Raw genomic sequence first — 23,903 nt, 5'->3', positions numbered from 1 at the left:
ATACCACCTTCCTGGACGTTAGCCTTAATCCCTATGATGGCTCCATCCACACCTCTGTCCACATCAATGATTTACAGAATAGCCACCTGTGGACAATATATCTGCAGTGACGGGAACTTATTTGCTCAGTATGCTGAAGGCTCACAAATCCCCTCAAACCTAGTCCACAAACAAATTTCACATGCCGTATCCTCACACACCCCAAATCTTCCCACCACTGCTAAGAATCAGCTACAAACAAATGTCCTGCCTCATCTCACATTATTACTCTGAACTGGAAAAACTGAATTATATCCTTCACCAGGGTTTTGATTATCTTTCGTCATGCCCTAAAATGAGGGACATCCTACCCAAGAGCCCTCCCACCCCTGCTAAAATGGCATTCCATCGCTCATCCAACCTACACAACATCATAGTCCATTCCTATGCCACTCCCACTTCCAATCCCTTGCCACAGGAATCATATCCCTACACCATCAGAGGCTGGGCCACCTGTTAAAGAAGCCACGTCATATACCAACTCTGCTGCTAACAATGCACAGCATTTTATGTTGAAATGACTAGCAACCAGTATGAATGGCCACTGCCAAAATGTTGTCAAGAAAAAACTTGACCACCCAGTGTGGTACAGCATGCAGCTGGGCACAATATGCTCAATTCCAATGACTACTTCACATCTCTAGCCATCCAGATCCTTCCCTCCACCAATAGCTTCTCTGAACTATGCAGATGGGTTTTACCCTTATAACACATTGTACACTCCCATAATTGTTCTGCCCTTAATCTCAGTTAATCCACTGTCACCACATCCTTCAAGCAACAGCTTCCATTACCTCCATCCTGTCACCTCCTTGCGATTCACATCCCCAAGTTGCCTTCTGCCTCTGCTGCTTCCGACTGGCTGCTACAATCATGCCATCTTATACACCTGACACCTCTCCTTCCCACATTCTTATTCAGCAAACTGGCTGCCTCCCTCAGTGCTGCTAGCCATCTGCCCTAGTCCCTCTCTCTCTGCCTCCAGCCTTCCTCTCCCTCAACCCACACCACCCAGCAGTACCCCCACCACAATCAGTCCACCTGCCACAAAAAGGGCATTGGCACTGTCTGTGTTGCTGGCACCATATAGGTGCACAGCCATGTGTCTGTGTGTGTGCACACGTGTATGCACATGCATGTGCATGTTTTATGTTACACTAGCTCATCAAAGGGTAAGATCCAAAGGCTGGGAAGTTTTCTTCCTTCTGTTTGTGACTATTGACATCTCAGTGCTTCTGCTTTTTGGCAAGTGGTCTCTTTTAATCGTAAAGTATTTGTGTTTTTATTTATCTTATGATCAATATGTAATCACTCAAGCCTCCATGAACCATGGACCTCAGTGGGGTGGCTTGCATGCCTCAGCAATGCTGATAGCTGTACTGCAGGTGCAGTCACAACAAAGAAGTGTGTGTTGTGAGACCTACAAATCTGTGGTTCCTGAATAGGGGCAGAAGCCTTTTCAGTAGTTGCAGGGGCAACAGTCTGGATGATTGATCGATTTGGCCTTGTAACATCAACCAAAATGGTATTACTGTGCTGGTGCTACAAATGGCTGAAAGCAAGGGAAAATTGCAGCCATAATTTTTCCAGAGAGCATGTAGCTTTAATGTAAGGTTAAATTATAATGGCATCCTCTTGGCTAAAACATTCCAGAGGTAAAATAGTCCCCCATTCAGATTTCCAGGTGAGAACTACTCAGATGACATCGTCATCAAGAAAAACAAAACTGGTATTCTACAGATCAGAGCATAGAAAGATGGATCCTTTAATCATGCAGCTAGGTTACAAAATTTAAAAAGGGAAATTGATAGGTTGAAGGAAGATATAGTGGGAATTCTTGAAGACTGGTGGCAAGAGGAACAGGACATCCGATCAGGTGAATACAGAGTTACAAAAACAATAGCAAATAGGGGTACTACAGGAGTAGGTTTAATAATAAATAAGAAGATAGGAATGTGGGTAAGCTACTACGAACAGCATAGTGAACACATTATTGCAGCTAAGGTAGACACAAACCAATGCCCACCACAGCAGCACAAGTTTATATGTCAACTAGCTGTGCAGATGATGAGTAGATTGAAGAAATGTATGATGAGACAAAACAAATTATTCAGATAGTCAATGGAAAACAAAATTGATTGTGATGGGGGACTGGAATTTGATAGTACAAAAAGGAAGTGAAGCATGGACTGGGAGAAAAGAATCAAAGAAGAAGCTGCCAGATAGAATTTTGCAGAGGGCTTGATTTAATCATAGCTAACACATGGTTTAAGAACCATGAAAGAAGGTTGTATATGTGAAAGAGACCTGGAGCCACTGGAAGGTTTCAGATTGATTACGTAATGATAAGACACGTATTTTGGAAACAGATTTTAAACTGTACGACATTTCCAGGGGCAGATGTGGACTCCGACCACTATTTATTAGTTACAAACTGTAGATTAATATTAAAGAAATGTAAAAAAAAGGTAGGAAATTGGGGAGGTGGGACCTGGGTAGGTTGAAAGAACTGAAGGTTGTTGAGAGTTTCAGGGATATAATTATGCAATGATTGATAGGAAAGGGAAAGGAATACATTAGGAGACAAATAGATAGTTTTAAGAGGTGAAATAGAGAAGGAAGCACAGGGTCAAACAGATAAAAAGGTAAGGCCTAATAGAAATCCGCGGGTAATAAAGGAAATACTGAATTTAACTGATAAAAGGAGAAAATATAATGATGTAACAAACAAAGCAGGTGAAAGGGAATACAAATGTCTAAAAAAATGAGACTGGCAGGAAATGAAAAATGGCTAAGCAGGAATGGCTAGAGGACATATGTAAGGATTTAGAAGCACACTTCACTAAGGGAGAAACAGATACCATCCACAGGAAAATTAATGAGGCCTTTGGGGAAAAGAGAAGCAGATGTATGAATATCAAGAGCCCAGAAGGAAAACCAGTCCTAAGCTACGAAGGGAAAGCTAAAAGTTAGGAGGAGTATATGGAGTTTCTACACAATTGGAGATGAACTTGAAGGCAATACTACAGAAATGGAAGAGGATGACATCATACGGCAAGAAGAATTTTACAGAGCACTGAAAGACATGAGTCAAAACAGGGTTCTGGGAGTAGACAAGATTCCATCTGAACTACTGATAGCCTTGGAAGAGCCACCCATGACAGAAATTTTGTGTGTAGTGTGCAAGATGTATGAGACAGGCAAAATACCCTCAGAGTTCAAGAAGAACATAATAATTCAAATTCCAAAGAAAGCAGATGATGACAGGTGTGAATATTATGCAACTACCAGTTTAGTAAATAATGGTTGCAAAACGCTAAAACAAATTGTTAACAGAAGAATGGAAAAACTGGTGGAAGAGCTGACATTAGGAAAGATCAGTTTGGATTCCAGAGAAATGAATTAAGGAGGCAATACTAACCCTACAACTTCTCTTAGAAGATAGGTTAAGGAAAGACAAACCTATCTTTATAACATTTGTAGTCTTAGAGAAAGTTTTTGACAATGTTGACTGGAATACTCTCTTTGACATTCTGAAGGTAGCAGGGATAAAATACAGGGACTGAAAGGCTATTTACAACTCGTACAGAAACGAGACAGCAGCTGCAAGAGCCGAGAGGTGTCGAAGGGAAGCAGTGGTTGAGAAGGGAGTGAAACAGGGTTGTAGCCTATCACTGATGTTATTCAATCTGTGTATCAATTATACACTAAAGGAAATCAAAGAAAAATTGGAGTAGGAATTTAAGTTCACAGAGAAGAAATAAAAAATTTGAGGTTTGCCAATGACATTGTAATTCTGTCAGAGACACCAAAGAACTTGAAAGAGCAGTTGAACAGAAGGGACAGTGTCTTGAAAAGCGGCTATAGGATGAACATCAACAGAAATGAAACAATGACAATAAAATGTAGTTGAATTAAATCAGGTGATGCAAATGGAATCAGATTAGGAAACGAGACACTTAAAGTAGTAGATGAGTTTCGTTATTTGGACAGCAAAAAACTGATGATGGCTGAAGTAGAGAGGGTATAAAATGAAGACTGTCAATGGCAGGAAAAGCATTTCTGAAGAGGAGAAATTTGCTAACATTGAACATACCCCAATGGATAAAAATTGCAAGACCAAGGAGGAGTTGTGCAACATAAACGAAAGTTGGTAGGCATGTTTCTACATCTGAAAGAGGATTTCTATTCAAATTTCTTGCCAGTCACATAAGTGTGGCATTACTAGCACAACTATGAGAATGCAAATCAAGTTTGCATTAAATATATGCTGTAATGGATGTGAGTGTTAGTTACATTTGAGATTGGATTTGGCAAGTTGATGTTAGCCAAGCAAGCCTTTAAGGCAATGAAGATATCATTATCAACACCTCACTGAGTATGAATGAGGTCATGTAATAGCTATGAGAAGCTCAATGTTCCTTCTGTGATATTGCAGAAAGACTTGGCAGTAATGTAGCCACTTTACAATACTGATCACAGTGGTGATCACGGGAATGTGTGGTCACAAGAACACCGGTCTCCAGATGGCCACTTGGCTCTATCAAGTTGGAAGGCCATCATGTTTGGTGTATGGCTGTTTGGTTCGTGGGGTGCTCAACTGCACGGTCATCAGCACCTGTACAAAGTCCCAATTTTTCACAGTCCAATTTCTCAGATTGTGCAATTTCTTACACTGTCCAATCAAGCCACTGTCACAGATGAGGATGATGATAAAATGATGAGGATAACACAAACACCCGGTCCCCAGGCAGATAAATTCCCCAACCAGGCCGGGAATCAAACCAGGGACCCCATGATCCAGAGACAGCAATGCTAGCCACTAGACCATGAGCTGTGGACCTGGTGTATGGCTGTGATGATCGTACTGCATCTGCAGCAGCAATTTGAGCAGTAGTTGGCACCACAGTGACAAAATGAACTGTTACAAATTGGTTACTTCAAGGACAACTCCAAGTCGGTTGCCCAGTAGTGTGCATTCTATTGACCCCAAACCACTACCATTTGTGACTTCACTGGTGTCAAGCAAGAGCTCACTGCAGGGCAGGATGGACAGCTTTTGTGTTTTCTGATGAAAGCTGGTTCTGCCTCAGTGGCAGTGATGGGTGTGTATTTGTTAGAAGGAGACCAGTCAAGGTCCTGCAACCAACCTGCCTGCATGCTAGACACAATGGAGCTAAAGATGGAGTTACAGTCTGGGGTGTGACTTCGTGTAATAGCAGCAGCACTCTCGTGGTTATCCCATGCACCTTGACAGCAAATCTGTAGGTCATTCTGGTGATTCCACCTGTTGTACTCCCATTAATGAACAGCGTTCCAGGGGTGATTTCCAACAGTATAATGCTCACCCACATACCACGGTTGTAACCCAACATGCTTTATAGGTGTCTGGCCTGCTTGATCACCAGATCTGTCTCCAACTGAGCACATATGAGATATAATTGGATGACAACTCCAGTGTCATCCACAATCAGCATTAACCATCTGTGTATTCACTGAAAAAGTGCAACTGATATGGGACTCTGTCCCAAAAGCTGACATTCGGTACCTGTACAACACAATGCATGCACATTTGCAGGCTCGTATTTCACATTCTGGCAATTACATGAGTTATTAATGTACCAGCATTTCACATTGTCAGTGGATTATCTCATGCTTACATTAACTAGTGATCTTGCAATGTTAATTGCTTAAATATGTTGCCTAGACTAATTCATTCCTGACATTTCATTACCCTACATTAATTATTTCTTGATGTTCGAATTTTTTCCCATCAGTTTAGATTTCAGTACTAGGAAGTCTTTTCTGAAAGTATCTGTATGGAAGTGAAACACAGATGAGAAATAATTTAGACAAGAAGACAACAGAAGCTTTCGAAATGTGTTACACAGGAATGCGAAGATTAGATGGTATGAAGACATTGCTAATTACACATTTAAAATTTATTTGCCACGTTTTTCTTTCATTTTATATTTTTTTCCTTTTGTTCCTACTGGCATATATAATTATGAGGATTTAACATACTAACTGAGGAAAAGTTTGTAAATTTCTTTTTTGGTATATTATTAATTGTGAAAAATGCAGTCAAGAACATTTATATAGATTTATGTAATTTATGACAGTGATATAACATCTGTAGATAGGGGACAGTGATATCGATATCAATAGTAGATGTGTAGCAGAAGGTGTGGTGGATGTGCATCTGTGAAGCATGCACGGGAAAATGATACTATGTTTTTATGAAAAGCACTCGGAATTGTATGGGCAGTGATACTGAACTATAAGAATGTCAATTTGCTTTACCACTGTGAAACGTAATGCCATCACCAGCAAACTTTAGGAGCAAATAAACCAGACTGTGAAAGTGCCACTAACAAGACTTTGTTGTGACCAAAACAAACAGTATTTTTATGCAAATGAACTTAGCTGGCATTGACATTCAGGTGGGGAACTGTGTCATGTGTGTTTTATCATGCTGTGAAAGTGGAGACTTCAATGAACTGTGCAGTATATCTGACTTTCAATGATGTTACAGATGTTTGGACTGTGAGAACAGGATGGACATTGTTTACAGTGTGCATCACATAAAACAGCAATTCTGTGAACTGTGTATTTGTGTTTACAGCTACAGCTATATGAATGTGACGGAACTGTGTAGTTATGGATGAAATCATCATGAACAGTACACAAAGTGTATAAACAAATGCTGTCTATGTAATGTGCTCTGCAAGAGGAGACATGTCAACAACGGTCACATACCAGTGTCTTGTGGTTTGTTATTCGCCTCTGGGTTACTGAAACAGCTGTGCAGAAACTTTTTTTCCCATTTCATCAGAGAAGAATAACAAGCAGAACTGCCTTGTATCCTGCTCACAACATCGAAACCCGCTGATGTCGTGCTGCCCAGCGCAACGCTTTGAATGAAACAAAAAGTTAAGATGTTTTACCAAACACTATCCCCTGACCTAAAAACTTTGTTTCTCTATTAAAAGCAGTAGAATTATGGACTCCATTCATATCATTTCTTTGCTTGTTTATGTTTGCTTTCTGCTATCAAAAATAAAACTACCATTATTGAACTAATAATTGCATAGTAGTCATTGTTGAAACATAGGTAAACATAAACTTCTTCCTCTCATTACAACTATTTCTCCTTACATGTCAAAATTATTGCAGCCGCATTATTTTAGGTGACTGTATATATAGTTATGAGTACAACAATGTGATAGTGATGAGCTCTTGCAGTATTTCTTCAAAATTTTAAATTTCTTTACTGCATGTCTTCTCTTCCTTATCGTTATATCTTTTTGCAACTACCCTTCACCATCTACATATCTTCTTCCTTTTATTAGTCTAATAAGCATAATATAGTTAATTAATGGCCAGATAATCTTATAGCAACAATTAAATATACTGAATCAAAAATGTATCTGACGAACTGAAAGAGAATATTACATTTATGAATGTTACTGTTTTTATTCAGAAACCTCTGGTATACGGTTTATATGAATCAAAGTTGGAAAGGGGAAAACTTTCATACTCTTCCTAAATTTATTTATTTAGCCATCTGATATATTTAAGGTGATGCATGTTGTATCATTACATATAGGCCTTGACATTTTGATGAATTTTCTTATGCTTTCATAGCACGGATTACAGCACAATACATTTTGATATTGTATAGTGTATTCAGTTCTTTTTCCCAATACATGAATCTTTCCCTTGCATTTAAAATTACATACAAACATTTTTATTGTCTTTTGAATTGAACAATGGTTACTTCTTACCACATTTTAAAGTTTTCTTTGAAGTACTCAGTAAATTCCTATACAGAATAAAGTGAGTTTTTCTCCAGTATTTCTCTGTGTTCTGAAAGATATTAATGTTATTTATTTTGCTGATACTGTTTGGAAGGCTTTCCAACAATTTCTTGTTTCATGTTGATGAACCTCATCATTTTTCTTAAAATTACTAATGTTTTTCTTAGTGGGTACTAGTATTTCATATGTGTAAATATTTGTTGTTATAATGTTTAGCAGTTTAAATTTTGATCTGCAGCTTGTTAATTGTTTCACATTGGTCAATATGTTTATAGTCCTTTTCTGTACGATGAGTGTCTTCTTAATATGTACTGAGCTTCACATAGTTCTATTCCAAATGATATTATTGAATCTGAACTTAATTAACTGTTAATACTATTGATGTGCTCTATCCACATTAATTTATCACCTACATGGAGACGGAGAAACTTTACGCATGTAACTTGTTCAAGTTTGTATTCCTTGACTTTTAACATTAACTCATTGTCTTTTGGTCAACTGTTTTTAAAGCTCATGATTTTTTTAAAATTTATTATAAGTTTATTATTTTTAAACTAGTTTTCTAGTATTATGGTATATTGATAATTTTTACTTATGGACCATCTGACAGCAACTGAATAAAACACAATTTTAGTGCCATACGTGTTTCGCCTTTATTTTCTGCAAGGTATAATCAGTGACCTGGAATATGTACACATGTTAGCTATTTAATTTACATTTTTGTCACTGCATTTGTCACTGCATTGAAACAAGTGTTCAGTTCATAGTGTGGAATGTGGGGAAAAAACCGCAAATTGGCATTCACAGGTTTCATGGACAATTTCTTACATATTATATTAGTTACAATGTTTACATTTATTTTTGTTGAATTTCCTCTGGTAGGTCGTCAATATATATCAAGAACAGCAGTGGCCCTAGAACACATCCCTGTGCCCTGACATTCTGAACAGTTCAAAACATTACTACTCAATAGGAAATACCAACCACCAGAACTGTTTATAATCTATAGGCACAGTGACAAAAACGTAAATTAAATAGCTAACATATGTACATATTCCAGGCCACTGATGATGCCTTGCAGAAAATAAAGGCGGAACGCATATGGCACTAAAATTGTGTTTTATGCAGTTGCTGTAAGACGGTTCATAAGTAAAAATTATCAATCTACCGTAATATTACACGCAACTGAGGAAGACAGGGCTACAATAGTTTTCTAGTCTACACAATACACTCATGTGTAGCTTCTTCCAGATCCATCCCTTAGTTACAATGTTTACATTTATTTTTGTTGAATTTCCTCTGGTAGGTCGTCAATATATATCAAGAACAGCAGTGGCCCTAGAACACATCCCTGTGCCCTGACATTCTGAACAATATTTATTTCTCGACTCGTTTGTTATTTCTCCTTTTTTGTATTTGTTCATGAAGTAGGAGTTCATAATTCTGAATGAATAGCCTTTCACTCCCATAGAATTTTAGTTTTTCAAGTAGAATGTTGTTATTAACTACATTAAAAGTTTTTCATAGATCACAGAATACTTCTTTTATTGATTCCTCTCTGTCAAGTGTTTGCAGTACATAGTTTGGTCCTGGGTTTGTATCCCGCCACTGCTTAAATTTTAGTTAATAATCGGCATTGGCAGCAGAAGACTTCCGGCATAAGAAGTCACCCCTCATTATGCCAAAGGCCTTGTCAAAGAGGGCGGAAGAGCAGATAGAGGTTCAGGGCACTCTCTTGTCCTAGGGGTGGGAAACTGCCCCGAAAGGCAGAAGAATCAGCAGTGATCAATGGCATGAGGATGCAGTAGGCAATGTAAACCACTGCATTAAATACACATAGCATGTATCCACAGTTCATGCGGCCTGTAATTGAAGAAGTGTCATGATGATCTCTCCATTGGCAAAAGATTCAGGAATAGTCCTCCATTCAGATCTCCACGAGGGGACTGCCAATGGGGAGGTTACCATGAGAAAAAGATTGAATAATCAAATCAAGGATAATGTTCTGCAAGTCAGGGCATGGAATGTCAGAAGCTTGAATGTGATAGGGAAACTAGAAAATCTGAAAAGGGAAATGCAAGGGCTCAATCTAGATATAGTGGGGATCAGTGAAGTGAAGTGGAAAGAAGACAAGAATTTCTGGTCAGCTGAGTATAGGGTAATATCAGCAGCAGCAGAATATGGTATAACAGGAGTAGGAGTCATTATGAATAGGTAGGTAGGGCAGAGAGTGTGTTATTGTGAAGCCGGCTGGAGTGGCCGAGCGGTTCTAGGGGCTACAGTCTGGAATCGCGCGACCGCTACGGTCGCAGGTTCGAATCCTGCCTCGGGCATGGATGTGTGTGATGTCCTTAGGTTAGTTAGGTTTAAGTAGTTCTAAGTTCTAGGGGACTGATGACCTCAGAAGTTAAGTCCCATAGTGCTCAGAGCCATTTGAACCATTTTTTGTTACTGTGAACAGTTCAGTGATAGCGTCATTCTTATCAGAATCGACAGCAAACCAACACCGACAACGATAGTTCAGGTATATATGCCGACATCACAAGCTGAAGATGAAGAGATACATAAAGTGTATGAGGATATTGAAAGGGTAATACAGTATGTAAAGGGATATGAAAATCTAATAGTCATGGGAGATTGGAATGCAGTTGTAGGGGAAGAAGTAGAAGAAAAGGTTACAGGGGAATACGGGCTTGGGACAAGGAATGAGAGAGGAGAAAGACTGACTTCTGTAACAAGTTTCAGCTAGTAATAGTGAATACTCTGTTCAAGAATCACAAGAGGAAGAGGTATACTTGGAAAAGGCAGGGTGATAAAGGAAGATTTCAATTAGATTACATCATGGTCAGACAGAGCTTCCAAAATCAGATACTGGATTGTAAGCCATACCCAGGGGCAGACATAGACTCAGATCACAATATAGTAGTGATGAAGAGTAGACTGAAGTTTAAGACATTAGTCAGGAAGAATCAATACACAAAGAAGTGGGATACAGAAGTACTAAGCAATGACAAGATACAGTTGAAGTTCTCTATGGCTATAGACAGCAATATGGAACAGCTCAGTAGGTAGTACAGTTGAAGAGGAATGAACATCTCTAAAAAGGGCTATCACAGAAGCTGGGAAGGAAAACATAGGTACAAAAAAGGTAACAGTGAAGAAACCATGGGTAACAAAAGAAATACTTCAGATGATTGATGAAAGGAGGAAGTACAAAAATGTTCCAGGAAACTCAGGAATAGAGAAATACAAGTCACTGAGGAATGAAATAAATAGGAAGTGCACGGAAGCTAAGATGAAATGGCTGCAGGAAAAATGTGAAGACATCAAAAAAGAGACGATTGTCGGAAGGACAGACTCAGCATACAGGAAAGTCAAAACAACCTTCGGTGACATTAAAAGCAAGGTTGATAACATTATAAGAGTACAATGGGAATTCCACTGTTAAATGCAGAGGAGAGTGAGGATAGGTGGAAAGAATACATTGAAAGCCTCTATGAGGGGGAAGATTTGCCTGATGTGATGAAGAAGAAACTGGAGTTGATTTAGAAGAGATAGGGGATCCAGTATTAGAATCAGAATTTAAAAGAGCATTGGAGGACTTAAGATAAAATAAGGCAGAAGGGGTGGATAACATTCCATAAGAATTTCTAAAATCATTGGAGGAGTGGCTACAAAATGACTATTCATGTCAGTGTGTAGAATGTATGAGTCTGGCAACATACCATCTGAGTTTCGGAAAAGCATTATCCACACAATTCAGAAGATAGCAAGAACTGACAAGTGTGATACAGGAAGCTCATGCATTCAAGTTGCTTACAAGAATAATATAGAAAAGAATGGAAAAGAAAGTGGGGATGTGCTAGATGATGATCAGTTTGGTTTTAGGAAAGATAAAGACACAAGAGAGGCATATTCTGACATTGTGGTTAATAACGGAAGCAAGACTAAAGAAAAATCAAAACAGATTCATAGGATTTATCGACCTGGAAAAAGTGTTCGACAATGTAAAATGGTGCAAGATGCTTGAAATTCTGAGAAAAGTAGGGTTAAGCTGTAGGGGGGAGATGGGTCATATACAATGTGTACAACAACCAAGAGGGAATAATAAGAGTGGATGACCAAGAATGAGGTGCTCTATTAAAAAGGGTGTAAGACAAGGATGTAGCCTTTCACCCATACTGTTCAATCTGTACATCGGGGAAGCAATGATGGAAATAAAAGAAAGGTTAAAGAGCGGAATTAAAATTCAAGGTGAAAGGATATCAATGACACGATTTGCTGATGACACTGCTATCCTGAGTGAAAGTGAAGAAGAATTACATGATCTGCTGAATGGAATGAATGTCTAATGAGTACAGATCCAGAGTAAATCAAAGAAAGACAAAGGTAATGCGAAGCAGTAGAAATGAGAACAGCGAGAAACTTAACATCAGCATTGGTAGTCACGAAGTACATGAAGTTAAGGAATTCTGCTACCTAGGCAGTAAAATAACCAATGATGGACGGAGCAAGTAGGACATCAAAAGCAGGCTAGCAATGGTGAAAAGGGCATTCTTGGCCAAGATAAGTCTACATCAAATATTGGCCTTAATTTGAGGAAGAAATTTCTGAGAATGTATGTCTGTAGTACAGCATTGTATGGTAGTGGAACATGGACTGTGGGAAAACCAGAACAGAAGAGAATTGAAGCATTTGAGATGTGGTGCTACAGACAAATGTTGAAAATTAGGTGGACTGATACAGTAAGGAATGAGGAGGTCCTGCACAGAATCAGAGAGGAAGAGAATATGTGGAAAACACTGATAAAGAGAAGGGAAAGGATGATAGGAAATCTGTTAAGATATGAGGGAATGAAGTCCATGGTACTAGAGGAAGCTGTAGAGGGCAAAAAATGTAGAGGATGACAGAGATTGGAATACATCCAGCAAATAATTGAGGATGGAGGTTGCAAGTGCTGCTCTGAAATGAAGAGGTTAGCACAGGAGAGGAATTTGTGGCGGGTCAGAAGACTGATGGGGGAAAAAAAATGCCTCCACAAGTTCTTGTGTTGCTGAGGTAGTAAATTTATTTTTTTGGAACCCATGTTGGCTTCTAGTTATGATAAGTCTGCGACATGAAGCAGCTTATTGCTCTGTTATACAGAATCACCCTAGTAATTTTTAAATTATCTGGATACCATCCTCCTTCGATTGCTTCATTAATCATTTTGGTCAATAGTTTGACAATAAATTTGAATGAAAGTGTAATAATCTTGTTTGAGGTACCATAGATGTCCTGGGTGTTTCTCAACTTGTTTATGATTCTTGTTACTTCTTCTTCACTTGTTGGATATAGGTATATAGAACTTTGTAGTGGATGTTTTTTCTCCATTAAAGCATTCATAGTACTTGTTGTTTGTGTTGGTATATCCTTTGTTAGATTTTTGTATATATTTATGTAGTAGTCATCAAATGCTTTGACTATATTTTCTGTGTTCCTCTGTAGTGAATTTTCCCATTGGATTTCTTTCGGGCTATTATTTTTATATGCTAAGTTTCCTGTTTCTGAATTTACGATCATCCACACTATTTTTGCCTTGTTGTTTGAGTTTATAATGTCCCATTTAACATCCATTTTCCCTGTATATTTCATTACTTTGGTGTAGATTGAATGCAAGCAGTTAGTTTTATATTTAATTGTTCTATGCAGTACTTAAAGCCTTTTTCTTGACACAATGATGCCCTAAAATCAAGTTATTCTGTCTTTTCTATGTGTTATGCATCTATTTTTGAGAGGGAGTGCTTTGTTACTATGTTCATAATATGTGGTTATGAAGAAGCCAAAACTGTGTGCATTTCCTTTGTCACTTTGAATTTCATTCCCACTTCCTTTAGCTATATTGTGACTGAATGTACTTATGTTGTTGTCATGCATGTTCTTTGTGATCAGACAGACAGTTTTCAGTTACTGTTACTTTAAAGTTATCAGGCTGTATAATGGTGACAAATAATCTATAGTAGATGCACTGTTTGTAGCAATTCTGGTATAATAACTGACTGTGTTACGTAAATTGTACAAGATCAGGAGTGAGCATAGATCCTCTTTCAGTTTGAATTACAACTTCATTTGCTGAACACTCAACATCTTTTTCAGTATTGTATTTTACTAGATCAACTCTGATCTTTATCATGTTTGTTAGCCAATTTTTCACAATGTGCAGCTGCCCCCATTTCTGCAATGTGACCTGCAAAAGTGTGATGTTATTGAATAGTTCTGTAGATTGCACAGAGGTATTTCCTGCTCATGGAGCCAGTGTTCAGTGAAACACACCACTGTCAGGCTATCAACTCTCAATAGCGCTTCTACACTTACAAGTTTACTTCTTAAAGACAATATTTTGGTGCATGATTGATAGATCCAAATTGGTGTTTTTTTACATTGGTATTTTCCTGTTTTGGGTTTCTCCTAAAGAAGATCTATCTTGCCTTCTTATAAACCACCTACCACCATTTTTATTTTGCACTGTTTTAATATAGAGTGTATTGTTCAGATTTCTTATTTGTAGTATTCTGATTATTTTCATGAAGATAATGTGTCATGAGCATTCTCTATTAAGTGAACACTGTCATGTTTTTTATTATTTGTGCATACCTGGAAGAAATCTTTTCCTTGCCTAATCTGTTGATATGTAACTCGTGGATATTAAAATGGAATCTCATTAGTTTCAAATTAAAAGCTATCCTGCATTTGTTGAAATTGGAGTTATCTACAGAGAAGACAAGTATTTTGTTAAATATCTTAATTCTCTTGTTTAGCTCTGGTCTGTCATACCTGTTTGGTACTGTACTTAAAATTCCATTAGCCCTTGACTGTGACTGCACTATTTATAATACTGCTATGGTTTAAAGAGTCCTCAATGTCATTCGTTCCCACTAGTACTATATCACTTTGATTGAATTCTTCAGTCAGTTTTGTTACATTTTTTATGACCTCAGATAATGACGCACCTGGCTTTGTGATACTTTGCACAGCAAATGTATCATCTAGTTCAGAGTTAATCAAATAATGTAAATACTTTCCATGACTATCTGTTAGTACAAGAATTCATTTCTTCTCTGCCTCAGACATTTCTGCAGGCTCTTCTTTGAAGACAGAGTGTTCTTCAGTGTGAATACAGTTTGAAATGTTTGTTTTAATAGCTGCTACAGCAGCATATGACATTTGGGTGCTTTCCTTTTGATTTGTTTCAGTGCTACCCTTTCTATGATCACTAACTACATCCAGCACTAAATGGATATCAAGTTATTTATCACTATTTCTTTATTTGGCACACTCAAACAGTGTAGCAAGCTCAGCTTCATATTCTAATGCATTTTCTTTGTGTGTCGTGGTGGTTTGTTTATGTATGGATTGTGACAGTATCAGACTTGGATCACATGCATCTTATGATTGCAAACATTTTATATCTGCAATTGACACTTGATTTAGAGCACAATTTATGTCTAGATTTCTTTTTTTAATTCTTTTTTCTGGTGAACACTAGTTCTTGTTGCAGATATTTATGTTTGGCACTCGCGTACAAAGATAACTCTCCAAGTGTTTAATGTTTATTCCTCATTCCAGTACATTCCACTTTGCTTAAGGTTCTTGATATTTCCACAACAGTTTATATATTTGATGTCTGTTCCTCTATTTCCTGTTTCAGAGATGCAATTTTGCTTTCTTGAGCTTGAAGCATATCGATCACTTGAATTCCGTAGCAACTTTATTGCTGATCTGTATTATGCAAACTATGGTATGCCGTGTTGTTCTACCACTGTTTTGAATTGGTTGAAATTATGGTCATGATGAGGAACTTACATGTATGTTGAAAATAAATTTGGGTTTTACATAAATAGGAAAGTCAGATTAGCAAAATGTTACTGTTTATTGTGATTATAGTTAGCTAGTATCGGCACCACCAAAGATCTAAGGTCTTAGAGGATGAAAAATGTTTAAAGGAAATGAAAATGTACGATTTTTGTAAACTATGTCAGTTCAGTTACTGTTGCATCATTACTGTGAGAAAAAGGCATAATTGAAAGTGGTATTTTCAGACCAGGGCAAATGTAAAGATTATATGAGATACTTGAAGAATCAGTTATAAAGAAAAATATATTCCATGGCTTAACATACAAGTCTTATTATTATGAATGGAATATAATTATTATGCTCACAGCATTTTTCTATATGAGGGTATAGTATTAAGATTTATGGTAGTGTGATGCTATTATGAACAAGTTTATTGAGATTCTGTTATATTCATGAGGTTTACATCCAGATGAAGTTTTGTGAGATATTCTGCAATTTATGGCATTTTGAAGAGGTTTATAAAGTATTCTGTGATATGATGATAATAATGATGATGGGGGTGATGATGATGTAGAGATGTTGATGTGTTAGGGAAAATTGCAGGCTTTCAATAGGTAAAAGAATAGATTTTTTTGAGTACAGTTTTGTTAAATCAGAGCTGAGGAGGCTTATGTACAGAAAACAACATAATGGCAAAACTCTCTATGTTGCATACATTATTTAAATAGAATTTTGACATATATCACAGTAGCAAAGAACAAGTAGATAATAGACAGCATAAGACAGTTTTCTTAGACCATTAAACAACATAGTTCTATACAAAAAAGGTTATATTGAACCAACATTTGAAATATTTTGACTGTAATGCTGAAATATTTAGAGGAGGTCACTGCAAAATACTTATCAATGAAGAAAAATGTATGTTCAATATACTATGTGCTCAAAATAAGAGTAACACAGTCTAAGGCAAAAGAAATATAACAAATTACAGAGCGTGATTGTTTATAATTTTAAGGTGTTCAACTATTGGATCATCAGCGCCCTAACAGCTTACACAGATAAGTCAAAAACTAGCAAACTAGCTAATTTTGTGAATAGATATTTTTCAGTATTGCACAGATGTAATCACAAAAATTACCAAAAATAGTGATGTTTGTTGAGGAACAAAATGTATAGACAACATACAAGATCTATTGTGAACAATAGATGGCTATCTCACCTCATGCAATTTTCAGAGTACCTAAAACCAAATACAGTTGTTCATCAACTAAATGAAGATAGATGATGTAACTTTTACACAGACAGAAATAGAGGAAACAATAACAAACCTGCCTGCAAACAACATTCCTTGTGAAAATGGTGTAACTAATAAGATTCTTTGTCTATTGTACAGCATTTTTCCGAGCTATCTTCCCACTTTATGTAACAGTTGCCTAAAGTACACTTCTCAGATAGTTGGGAGAACTAAAATAGTACCCATTCTCAAACCTGGTAAAGGAAACGGAATAGAAGTGTCCAAACTTTGTCCAATCGGCCTTTTTTAAACAAAGGGAGAAATACTGGAAAAGCTATTAATTAACAGAATTATGCAGATGTATTGTCTAAGGATCTCCTAAGCAACAAGCAGTATCGATTTACTCCATAGAAAGGGACAGCAAATGCATTGTTGGTTGTTAAGAACTTAGTAGAGGAAAGCACATCGCAAGGGCAGTGTGAAATAATGGTCAGTCTTGATGTTCTGGAAGCTTTTGACATAGCTGGGTAGCCCAACATCCTTAAAGTGTTACTGGAATTTCGAAGTCCTGGGAATTATATAGGGTGATTTTTTTCCACCATGTACAATCTCTACAGACTGATCAATGAGAGGATATGGAACAAAAAAAATCTAATGAACTTATGTCTGGAAACGCATGGTTTCAATGCCAGAGACCATTTATTCAATCATACTTTGTTACTGAGACTGTAGTCTAATAAACACTGTACCATGCAGCCACAGTTACAGCATGCATGGTTTTCTCCTAGAGGATGCTGCTGTTTCTCTCATACGTCATGCCCTCGCACCCTCCCCTGCCATAATCATTGGTAATGTTGTGTCCAACTCACTTCTCTTGCTGACTCACCTCATAGTGGATATAATACAGTGTTGTACATGATGGTTCCATATTTGAATCAAGAGCTTGCCGACACAGTGTTTACCTATGGAAAGGCAAGTGGCAATGGGTAGCAGGCAGCAAAGTTGTATCAACAACCACAGCATTCAATGTTGGCAACAGCGTTTTGCTGATTTTCTGAGACAGGGTCATTTCAGAAAGCAGGAAATCATGAAGTACCTACCCAAAATTTTCAGACACTGCACTTGGAAGACAAGTAACACTTTGGAAGGCAACCACCATGTCAGTAGCGGGAAGTTGGTCTGCGAGTACATGGTAAGCCAGATGGCCATGTAGAATATTCTCAGTGACAGTTGTTACTATCCTTATCAGGGCTTATTAGCAACAGACAGTTTTGTCACTGGTATCTTCACCGGGCAACTATGATTTCAGGATTTTTATCATCCATCCTATTCACAGATGAGGTCACTTTTACACGAAGTGGTATGTTCAACTTTCATAACAGTCATCTGTGGGATAGTATGCAGTACCCGAATGGCATGGTGACAGCGAATCATCAGCATCTGTGCAGCTGGAATGTGTGGGCTGGGATAATTGGCAACCATGTTATGGGAACAGTCTTCCTTCCATCTCTCCTAACAGGCCAGAACTAACAACATTTCTTGCAGGTGCCATTGAGATTCAAAGGATATGTGGCTGCTACAAGATGGTGCTCCAGCCCACTTCGCTGTTAATGTCCAAAGGCATCTCAATCATGTTTTCCCTGGTCGATGAATTTGATGAGGGGGTCCAGTTGCATGGCCTGCTCATTCAACGGATCTCAAACCATGCAATTTCTGGTTATGGGGCCATCTCAAAAGTATCATTTATACAGAGCCCATTCCAGATGTGGAGGCAATGGAGCAGCACATTCATGCTGTCTTAGACACAGTTTGGATGCATCCTGGCTGATGTGAACGTGAGAGACAGAACATGCTACAGCACACACATGCATGCATTGAGACACATGGAAACCATTTTCAACACATGCTGTAGCTGTGGCTGCATGGTACAATGCATATTAGACTGCATTCTCTGCAACAATGTATGATTGAATAAATGGTCTCTAGCATGGAAATCATGCATTTCTGGCCACAAGTTCATTAGATCTTTTTTGTTTCGTATCCTGTCATTGATCAATCACTATAGTTTGTACACAGTCAAAAAATCACCCTATATAATCTAAGTAAACACTTTTTAGAGACAGAAGAGCTGTATTGGCATTTAACAACACCAAACTAGAAAAGAATGTGACAGAAGGGTGCTGACAGGGATCTTGCTGTGGCCCAGGTGTTTGGGATATCCAGTATAATTCTCTGCTGAATTTTGATTACACAGGCAACACAAAGGTGGTAACATTTGAATATGACTTAATTGTGTTTCTGAAAGCACAGAATGTCATTATTGCTGAGGAGCTCTGCTATACAGAAATGGTAAAAACAGTTTGGCCACAAAACAACAAAATCCATTTTAATGAGCAAAAACTGAAAGTAATGCTAACAACAAGGAGAAGGCATAAACACAAAGCAACAGTTAGTATATTTCTAAAGAATAATGTTTTGCAACAAACTGAAGTATTAAATTACTTGAGTATAATTATTATTGATTCTAAATTTATGTTCAACAAACACATTCATTACATGACTGAAAAATGTTCAAAACTTATTCATTTTTTTTTATCTAAATTAGCAACACTCAACTGGGGACTTTGTTCAAGAGCAGGGAAAATAGTTTACAAAAGACAGTATACTACCACTGCTGGTATATGCAGTACCTGCTTTGATTCATGCACAAAGAAGAAAATATAACTGTATGAAGGTTCAAAGAACCCACCCCTACTTGATCAACATAAAGATTGTTCAGGCCTACAGAACAATGTCTACTGAAGCATCATGCATTCTAAAAGACCTTACAGCAATAATTATTAACCTCCAGACAATAGTGGAAGAATATAAAATTATAAAAACTAAACATGCCTATTCTATAGACATTCCCTTAGATTACAAACAATGGCCCCATCTAGCAAGCACAGTAACTTTACAAGAAAGTTACAAAGTCAAGGAATATCCAATAGATGTTTATATCATGGAGTTATTCAGAGAACAGAACAGGTTTAAGAGTGATAGTAATCATTAATGTCACACCTGCCTATTAGTTAATGTACACACTAGAGAATGGGTGCACCATCAACCATGGAGAACAATTATCAGTCTTGCGAGCCTTAGAGAAACTACTGGACTTACAAGAAATAAGTGTTAAAATGGCACCTGTAATACGTATAGACAGATTATCCTAAAATCATTGAAAAAATCGAGGTATCACAAATTTTGATAGAAAAGGTGAGAAACAAAATTAAGAAATTGTAAGAGAAAATGGCATATTAACTTCAAATGTTTGAAAGCACATGTATGAACTCCTGGGAATGAACTGGCAGACAAGCTCGCCAAATAAGCAGCTTGAGAAAATGCAACAGAAAGCTACAACAGATTCCCTTTATCTGTGATTGGAAGAAAGTTAAGATGCACTTTGAAAGAGAAATGGGACAGATAATGGAGTGAAACTACAAAAAGAGTGGATCACAAAAGACTTTTTTCCTTCTAATTTTTCAGTGCCATCTTCCCATAAACTTACCACAGTCATCAAATCATACAATATTAACTGGGTATGGAAAATTAATGTCTTACTATTAACAGTTCAGGCTATTCCCAAGTGTTGCTTGTATGTGCAGAGAGGGTTCTCAAACAACAGATCACCTGTTATAGGAGTGTTGTGAACTTAACACAGAGAGAGGTGCCCTAAGGAGGAGTATTACGGAAAAGGATGCAGCTGGCAAATTGATAAACCAATTTTAGTAAAGTTCTACATGAAATAATTTCACAAATTTGAAATTTAATAACATTTCCCAGCTTATGAATAATTATGATACTAAAAGTTAAAAATAGAAATTTCTACCTGAAAACATTATAGTGACTGTACAGAAGTCTTCTATTGTGAATAATTTTCACCCACATTACTGTAACCCATTATAATTAGATTTATTTTTTATGTATCTTGGCATCTAAACATGTACCGTACTTTTACAAATATTGTGATGGGGCATGTTCCAAATAAATGAAATGAAATGAACTAAAGAAAGGTAATGCATAAGATACAGAAATTTACAGTCCCATCTCCCTCCCATCATCAATCTCGTCAATAAAAGACTCACCCTTGAAACACTAACAGGTTATCTTGACTAAATATAGCCTCCTCAGTGATGCTGAAATAGTAAAAGTACACAACATTTGACAAAGCTCAGCCTAAAATTTTACTGAATTAACTATATGTACAGTCATAAGCAACATGAAGAGTGACCAATGATTGGCCCTAAACCTATCCACTATGCAAGCAAATTTCTAGTGATAGATTTATCGGACCCAAAATATGTTGATATAAAAATGCTTCAACAGGGCAATATTGTTATTGCTACATCAATGACATCCCAGAAGTAAAAAGAATTAATATTGCTTATATACACAATATTTTAATATCAATTAAAGCACAAAAGTGCTGGTAGAAAAAGCAAAACATGAAGTAAGTAAACAGTGTGCACATCAGGTTAAGACGCAAAATAAAATGTAAATGATAACTTAAAAAATGGTGCAACAAACAATCAGAAGTTTAGGGCATGACTGTTGACCTACAGATTCAGTGGAGATGAAGAAAGAGAAGGAAGATTAGTGTTCACAATGAGAGCATCAGAGATAAATACTAGGCATCTACCAATCTTTCATGCATATAAATAAAACCAGTAGCTATTATTACACTAACAAGGAACAAAGATTACACTTAACTGACGTTTAACAATGAAGCAAAACACAGAAAACGGTATTTTGTAAGACAGAATAAACTACACGAAAGGCTGATATCAAACAGAACACTGAATTAAACATATTTAAAAATGCAGTTAAAGGATATTTATAAGCAATATAACCTCTATAGTCAAAAGATAACATAAATTAATCTTCATCAGCAAACAACTGTGAAGTCCATGACAGGGTACTTATCACTAAGACAGTTTCTTCACATTTCATTTGCATATGGAGCATTGCAAATATTCTAATCTTATCATTATTGCCCCTGTGGAAACAACACATAAAGAGCTGAAGTATATTCCTAAATTCCTCACTTAATATTGGTTCTCAAAATTTTGTACATAGGCTTTTGTGGGATAATCGTTGTCTATGCATCTGCGAGTTCAAGGTCCTCAGCATTTCCGTGAAAAACTCCCATGAGTGAAACAACCCTGTGACAATTTGTGATGTACATTTTTTTCAATATTCCCTGCTCTACCTATGAATGAGCACACATGATCATTCTACTTCAAATCGCCACAAATTGTTATGCTCACAAAAGTACAAGGTGGCATTCCAAATGCAGCTCAAAGGTGTTTTAGTCACAGAATAATACTTTTCTGTATTTTGTGAAGTGTACAATTTTGTATTTCTATAAATTTAAAGCAAGTTGCCAATTTTTGTAATATTATCGAGATACTATCTGGATATTTGTTACATAGTACTTTGTTGTAGATAACCACTTCATTTGCAAAAAGTATGAGGAAACTGTTATTATTGTCTGTCATGTCATCAATATACAACGTGAACAGCAAGTCTTAATACACTTTCCTGCAGCACACCTGAAGTTACTTGTACTAACATTGCTGACTCTCCCTCCAACATTACATACTGCATCATCATTACCAAGAAATTCTCAATCCAGTCAGAAAGTTTGTTTCATAAACCATATGAGCATACTTTTGTTAATAAATATTATAGGTGTTGGTACAGTACTGATTCAAATACTTTTCAGAAGCCAAGAAATACTGTGGCTGCCTGACTGCCTTATACCATGGCTTTCACAATGTTATATGAGAAAAGTATGTATTTGGTTTTGCCTGACAACTTTTGACTTGACTACTATTATTACTAATACTACTAGTACTACTTCTTTGTGCCACTGACAGCCCTTGCCTATTAACAGAATTTCTTTGGGTTTTGTGAGAGCTCTTTCAATAATATTCTTCTATGGTAACTGTTGAAGGCTTCATGCATTGCCCTTCTGACTGCTAAGGATGTTTCGTTATGGATGTTTCGTTATGAATCTTCCTATCTGCAGCTGCAGCCCTTTCCTTTGTTTTACACCTGTAGTAATAGCTATTTCTTTAGAGAGAATATATACCCTGGATGGTCCCTCCCACTATAAACTGTTCTACTAGGTGCATTCTGTCCATTGCTTAACTTTTATTTATTGTTTGTCTTTCTCTTAAGCCAGTATTGTAAGAATGATCAGTGGGTTGAAAAAAACTAACTACGATGAGCTCTTCACTTTTAATTTTTTCTACAAACAAATAATCAGTCTGGATCATACCAACAAAGATAAAAATCATTGTCTGACATTCCCATATTAATGTGCTAGAATACACTAACAAAAGTCATTCATGAACAGGTTAAGAAAGAAAACCTACCTTCATATCCTAGGAGTGCCATCCATGGAAACTGTCCTATCGTGGCATTTTGACCAGAAATTATTTTGTTTATATCTGATAATTCTCCACAAGTGCCATTCAATAACTGAAAATTATTATGCCTCAAAAGGTTGTCTGAACGTGGACAGCACACTTTGACTTCATCACCACTCGAGCAAGGCAAGAAAAGAAGTTGCTCTGGTCTCTTCAGTGAGTTCACACAGTCAGTCAGATTTTTGCAGGTGTATGGAGATTGACATCGATATATTTGTGCATAACCCACGTGCAGAACTGCAAACACTCAAAGTTAGTAAAAGGTGCTAATACAATTCAGTCATGTTGTACATTGATTAAACTTCAGTCAGTCAGCATATGCTATCCAGCACTTCCCAAATCTGGATAAATTCTAGTATCTGATTCCATTCGTCAGCTTTGAGTAATGATGTCATAACTAAGGTAAACACACTACGTAAAGGCAATCTATGAAAGCAATCGATCATGCACATAAAGAAACGAATGTAATACACAATAAAATTACAATCGCATTCATGCAGTTAT

General features: G+C 37.1%; 1 protein-coding gene across 2 annotated transcripts in view; it reads right to left on the bottom strand.

The window, feature by feature from the left end:
- Positions 1-23,903, bottom strand: part of LOC126472375 (CLIP domain-containing serine protease B9-like) — a 183,168-nt gene that overhangs the window by 71,937 nt on the left and 87,328 nt on the right. For both annotated transcript variants that reach the window (XM_050099932.1, XM_050099933.1), the window contains exon 3: positions 23,346-23,636. In XM_050099932.1, coding sequence (XP_049955889.1) covers positions 23,346-23,636 — 291 coding nt within the window. The remainder of the gene's footprint in view (positions 1-23,345; positions 23,637-23,903) is intronic.

Source organism: Schistocerca serialis, chromosome 1, assembly GCF_023864345.2.
Source record: "Schistocerca serialis cubense isolate TAMUIC-IGC-003099 chromosome 1, iqSchSeri2.2, whole genome shotgun sequence".
In the NCBI taxonomy this organism is placed as follows: Eukaryota; Metazoa; Arthropoda; class Insecta; order Orthoptera; family Acrididae; genus Schistocerca; species Schistocerca serialis.
This window is presented reverse-complemented; position numbering and strand designations above follow the sequence as displayed.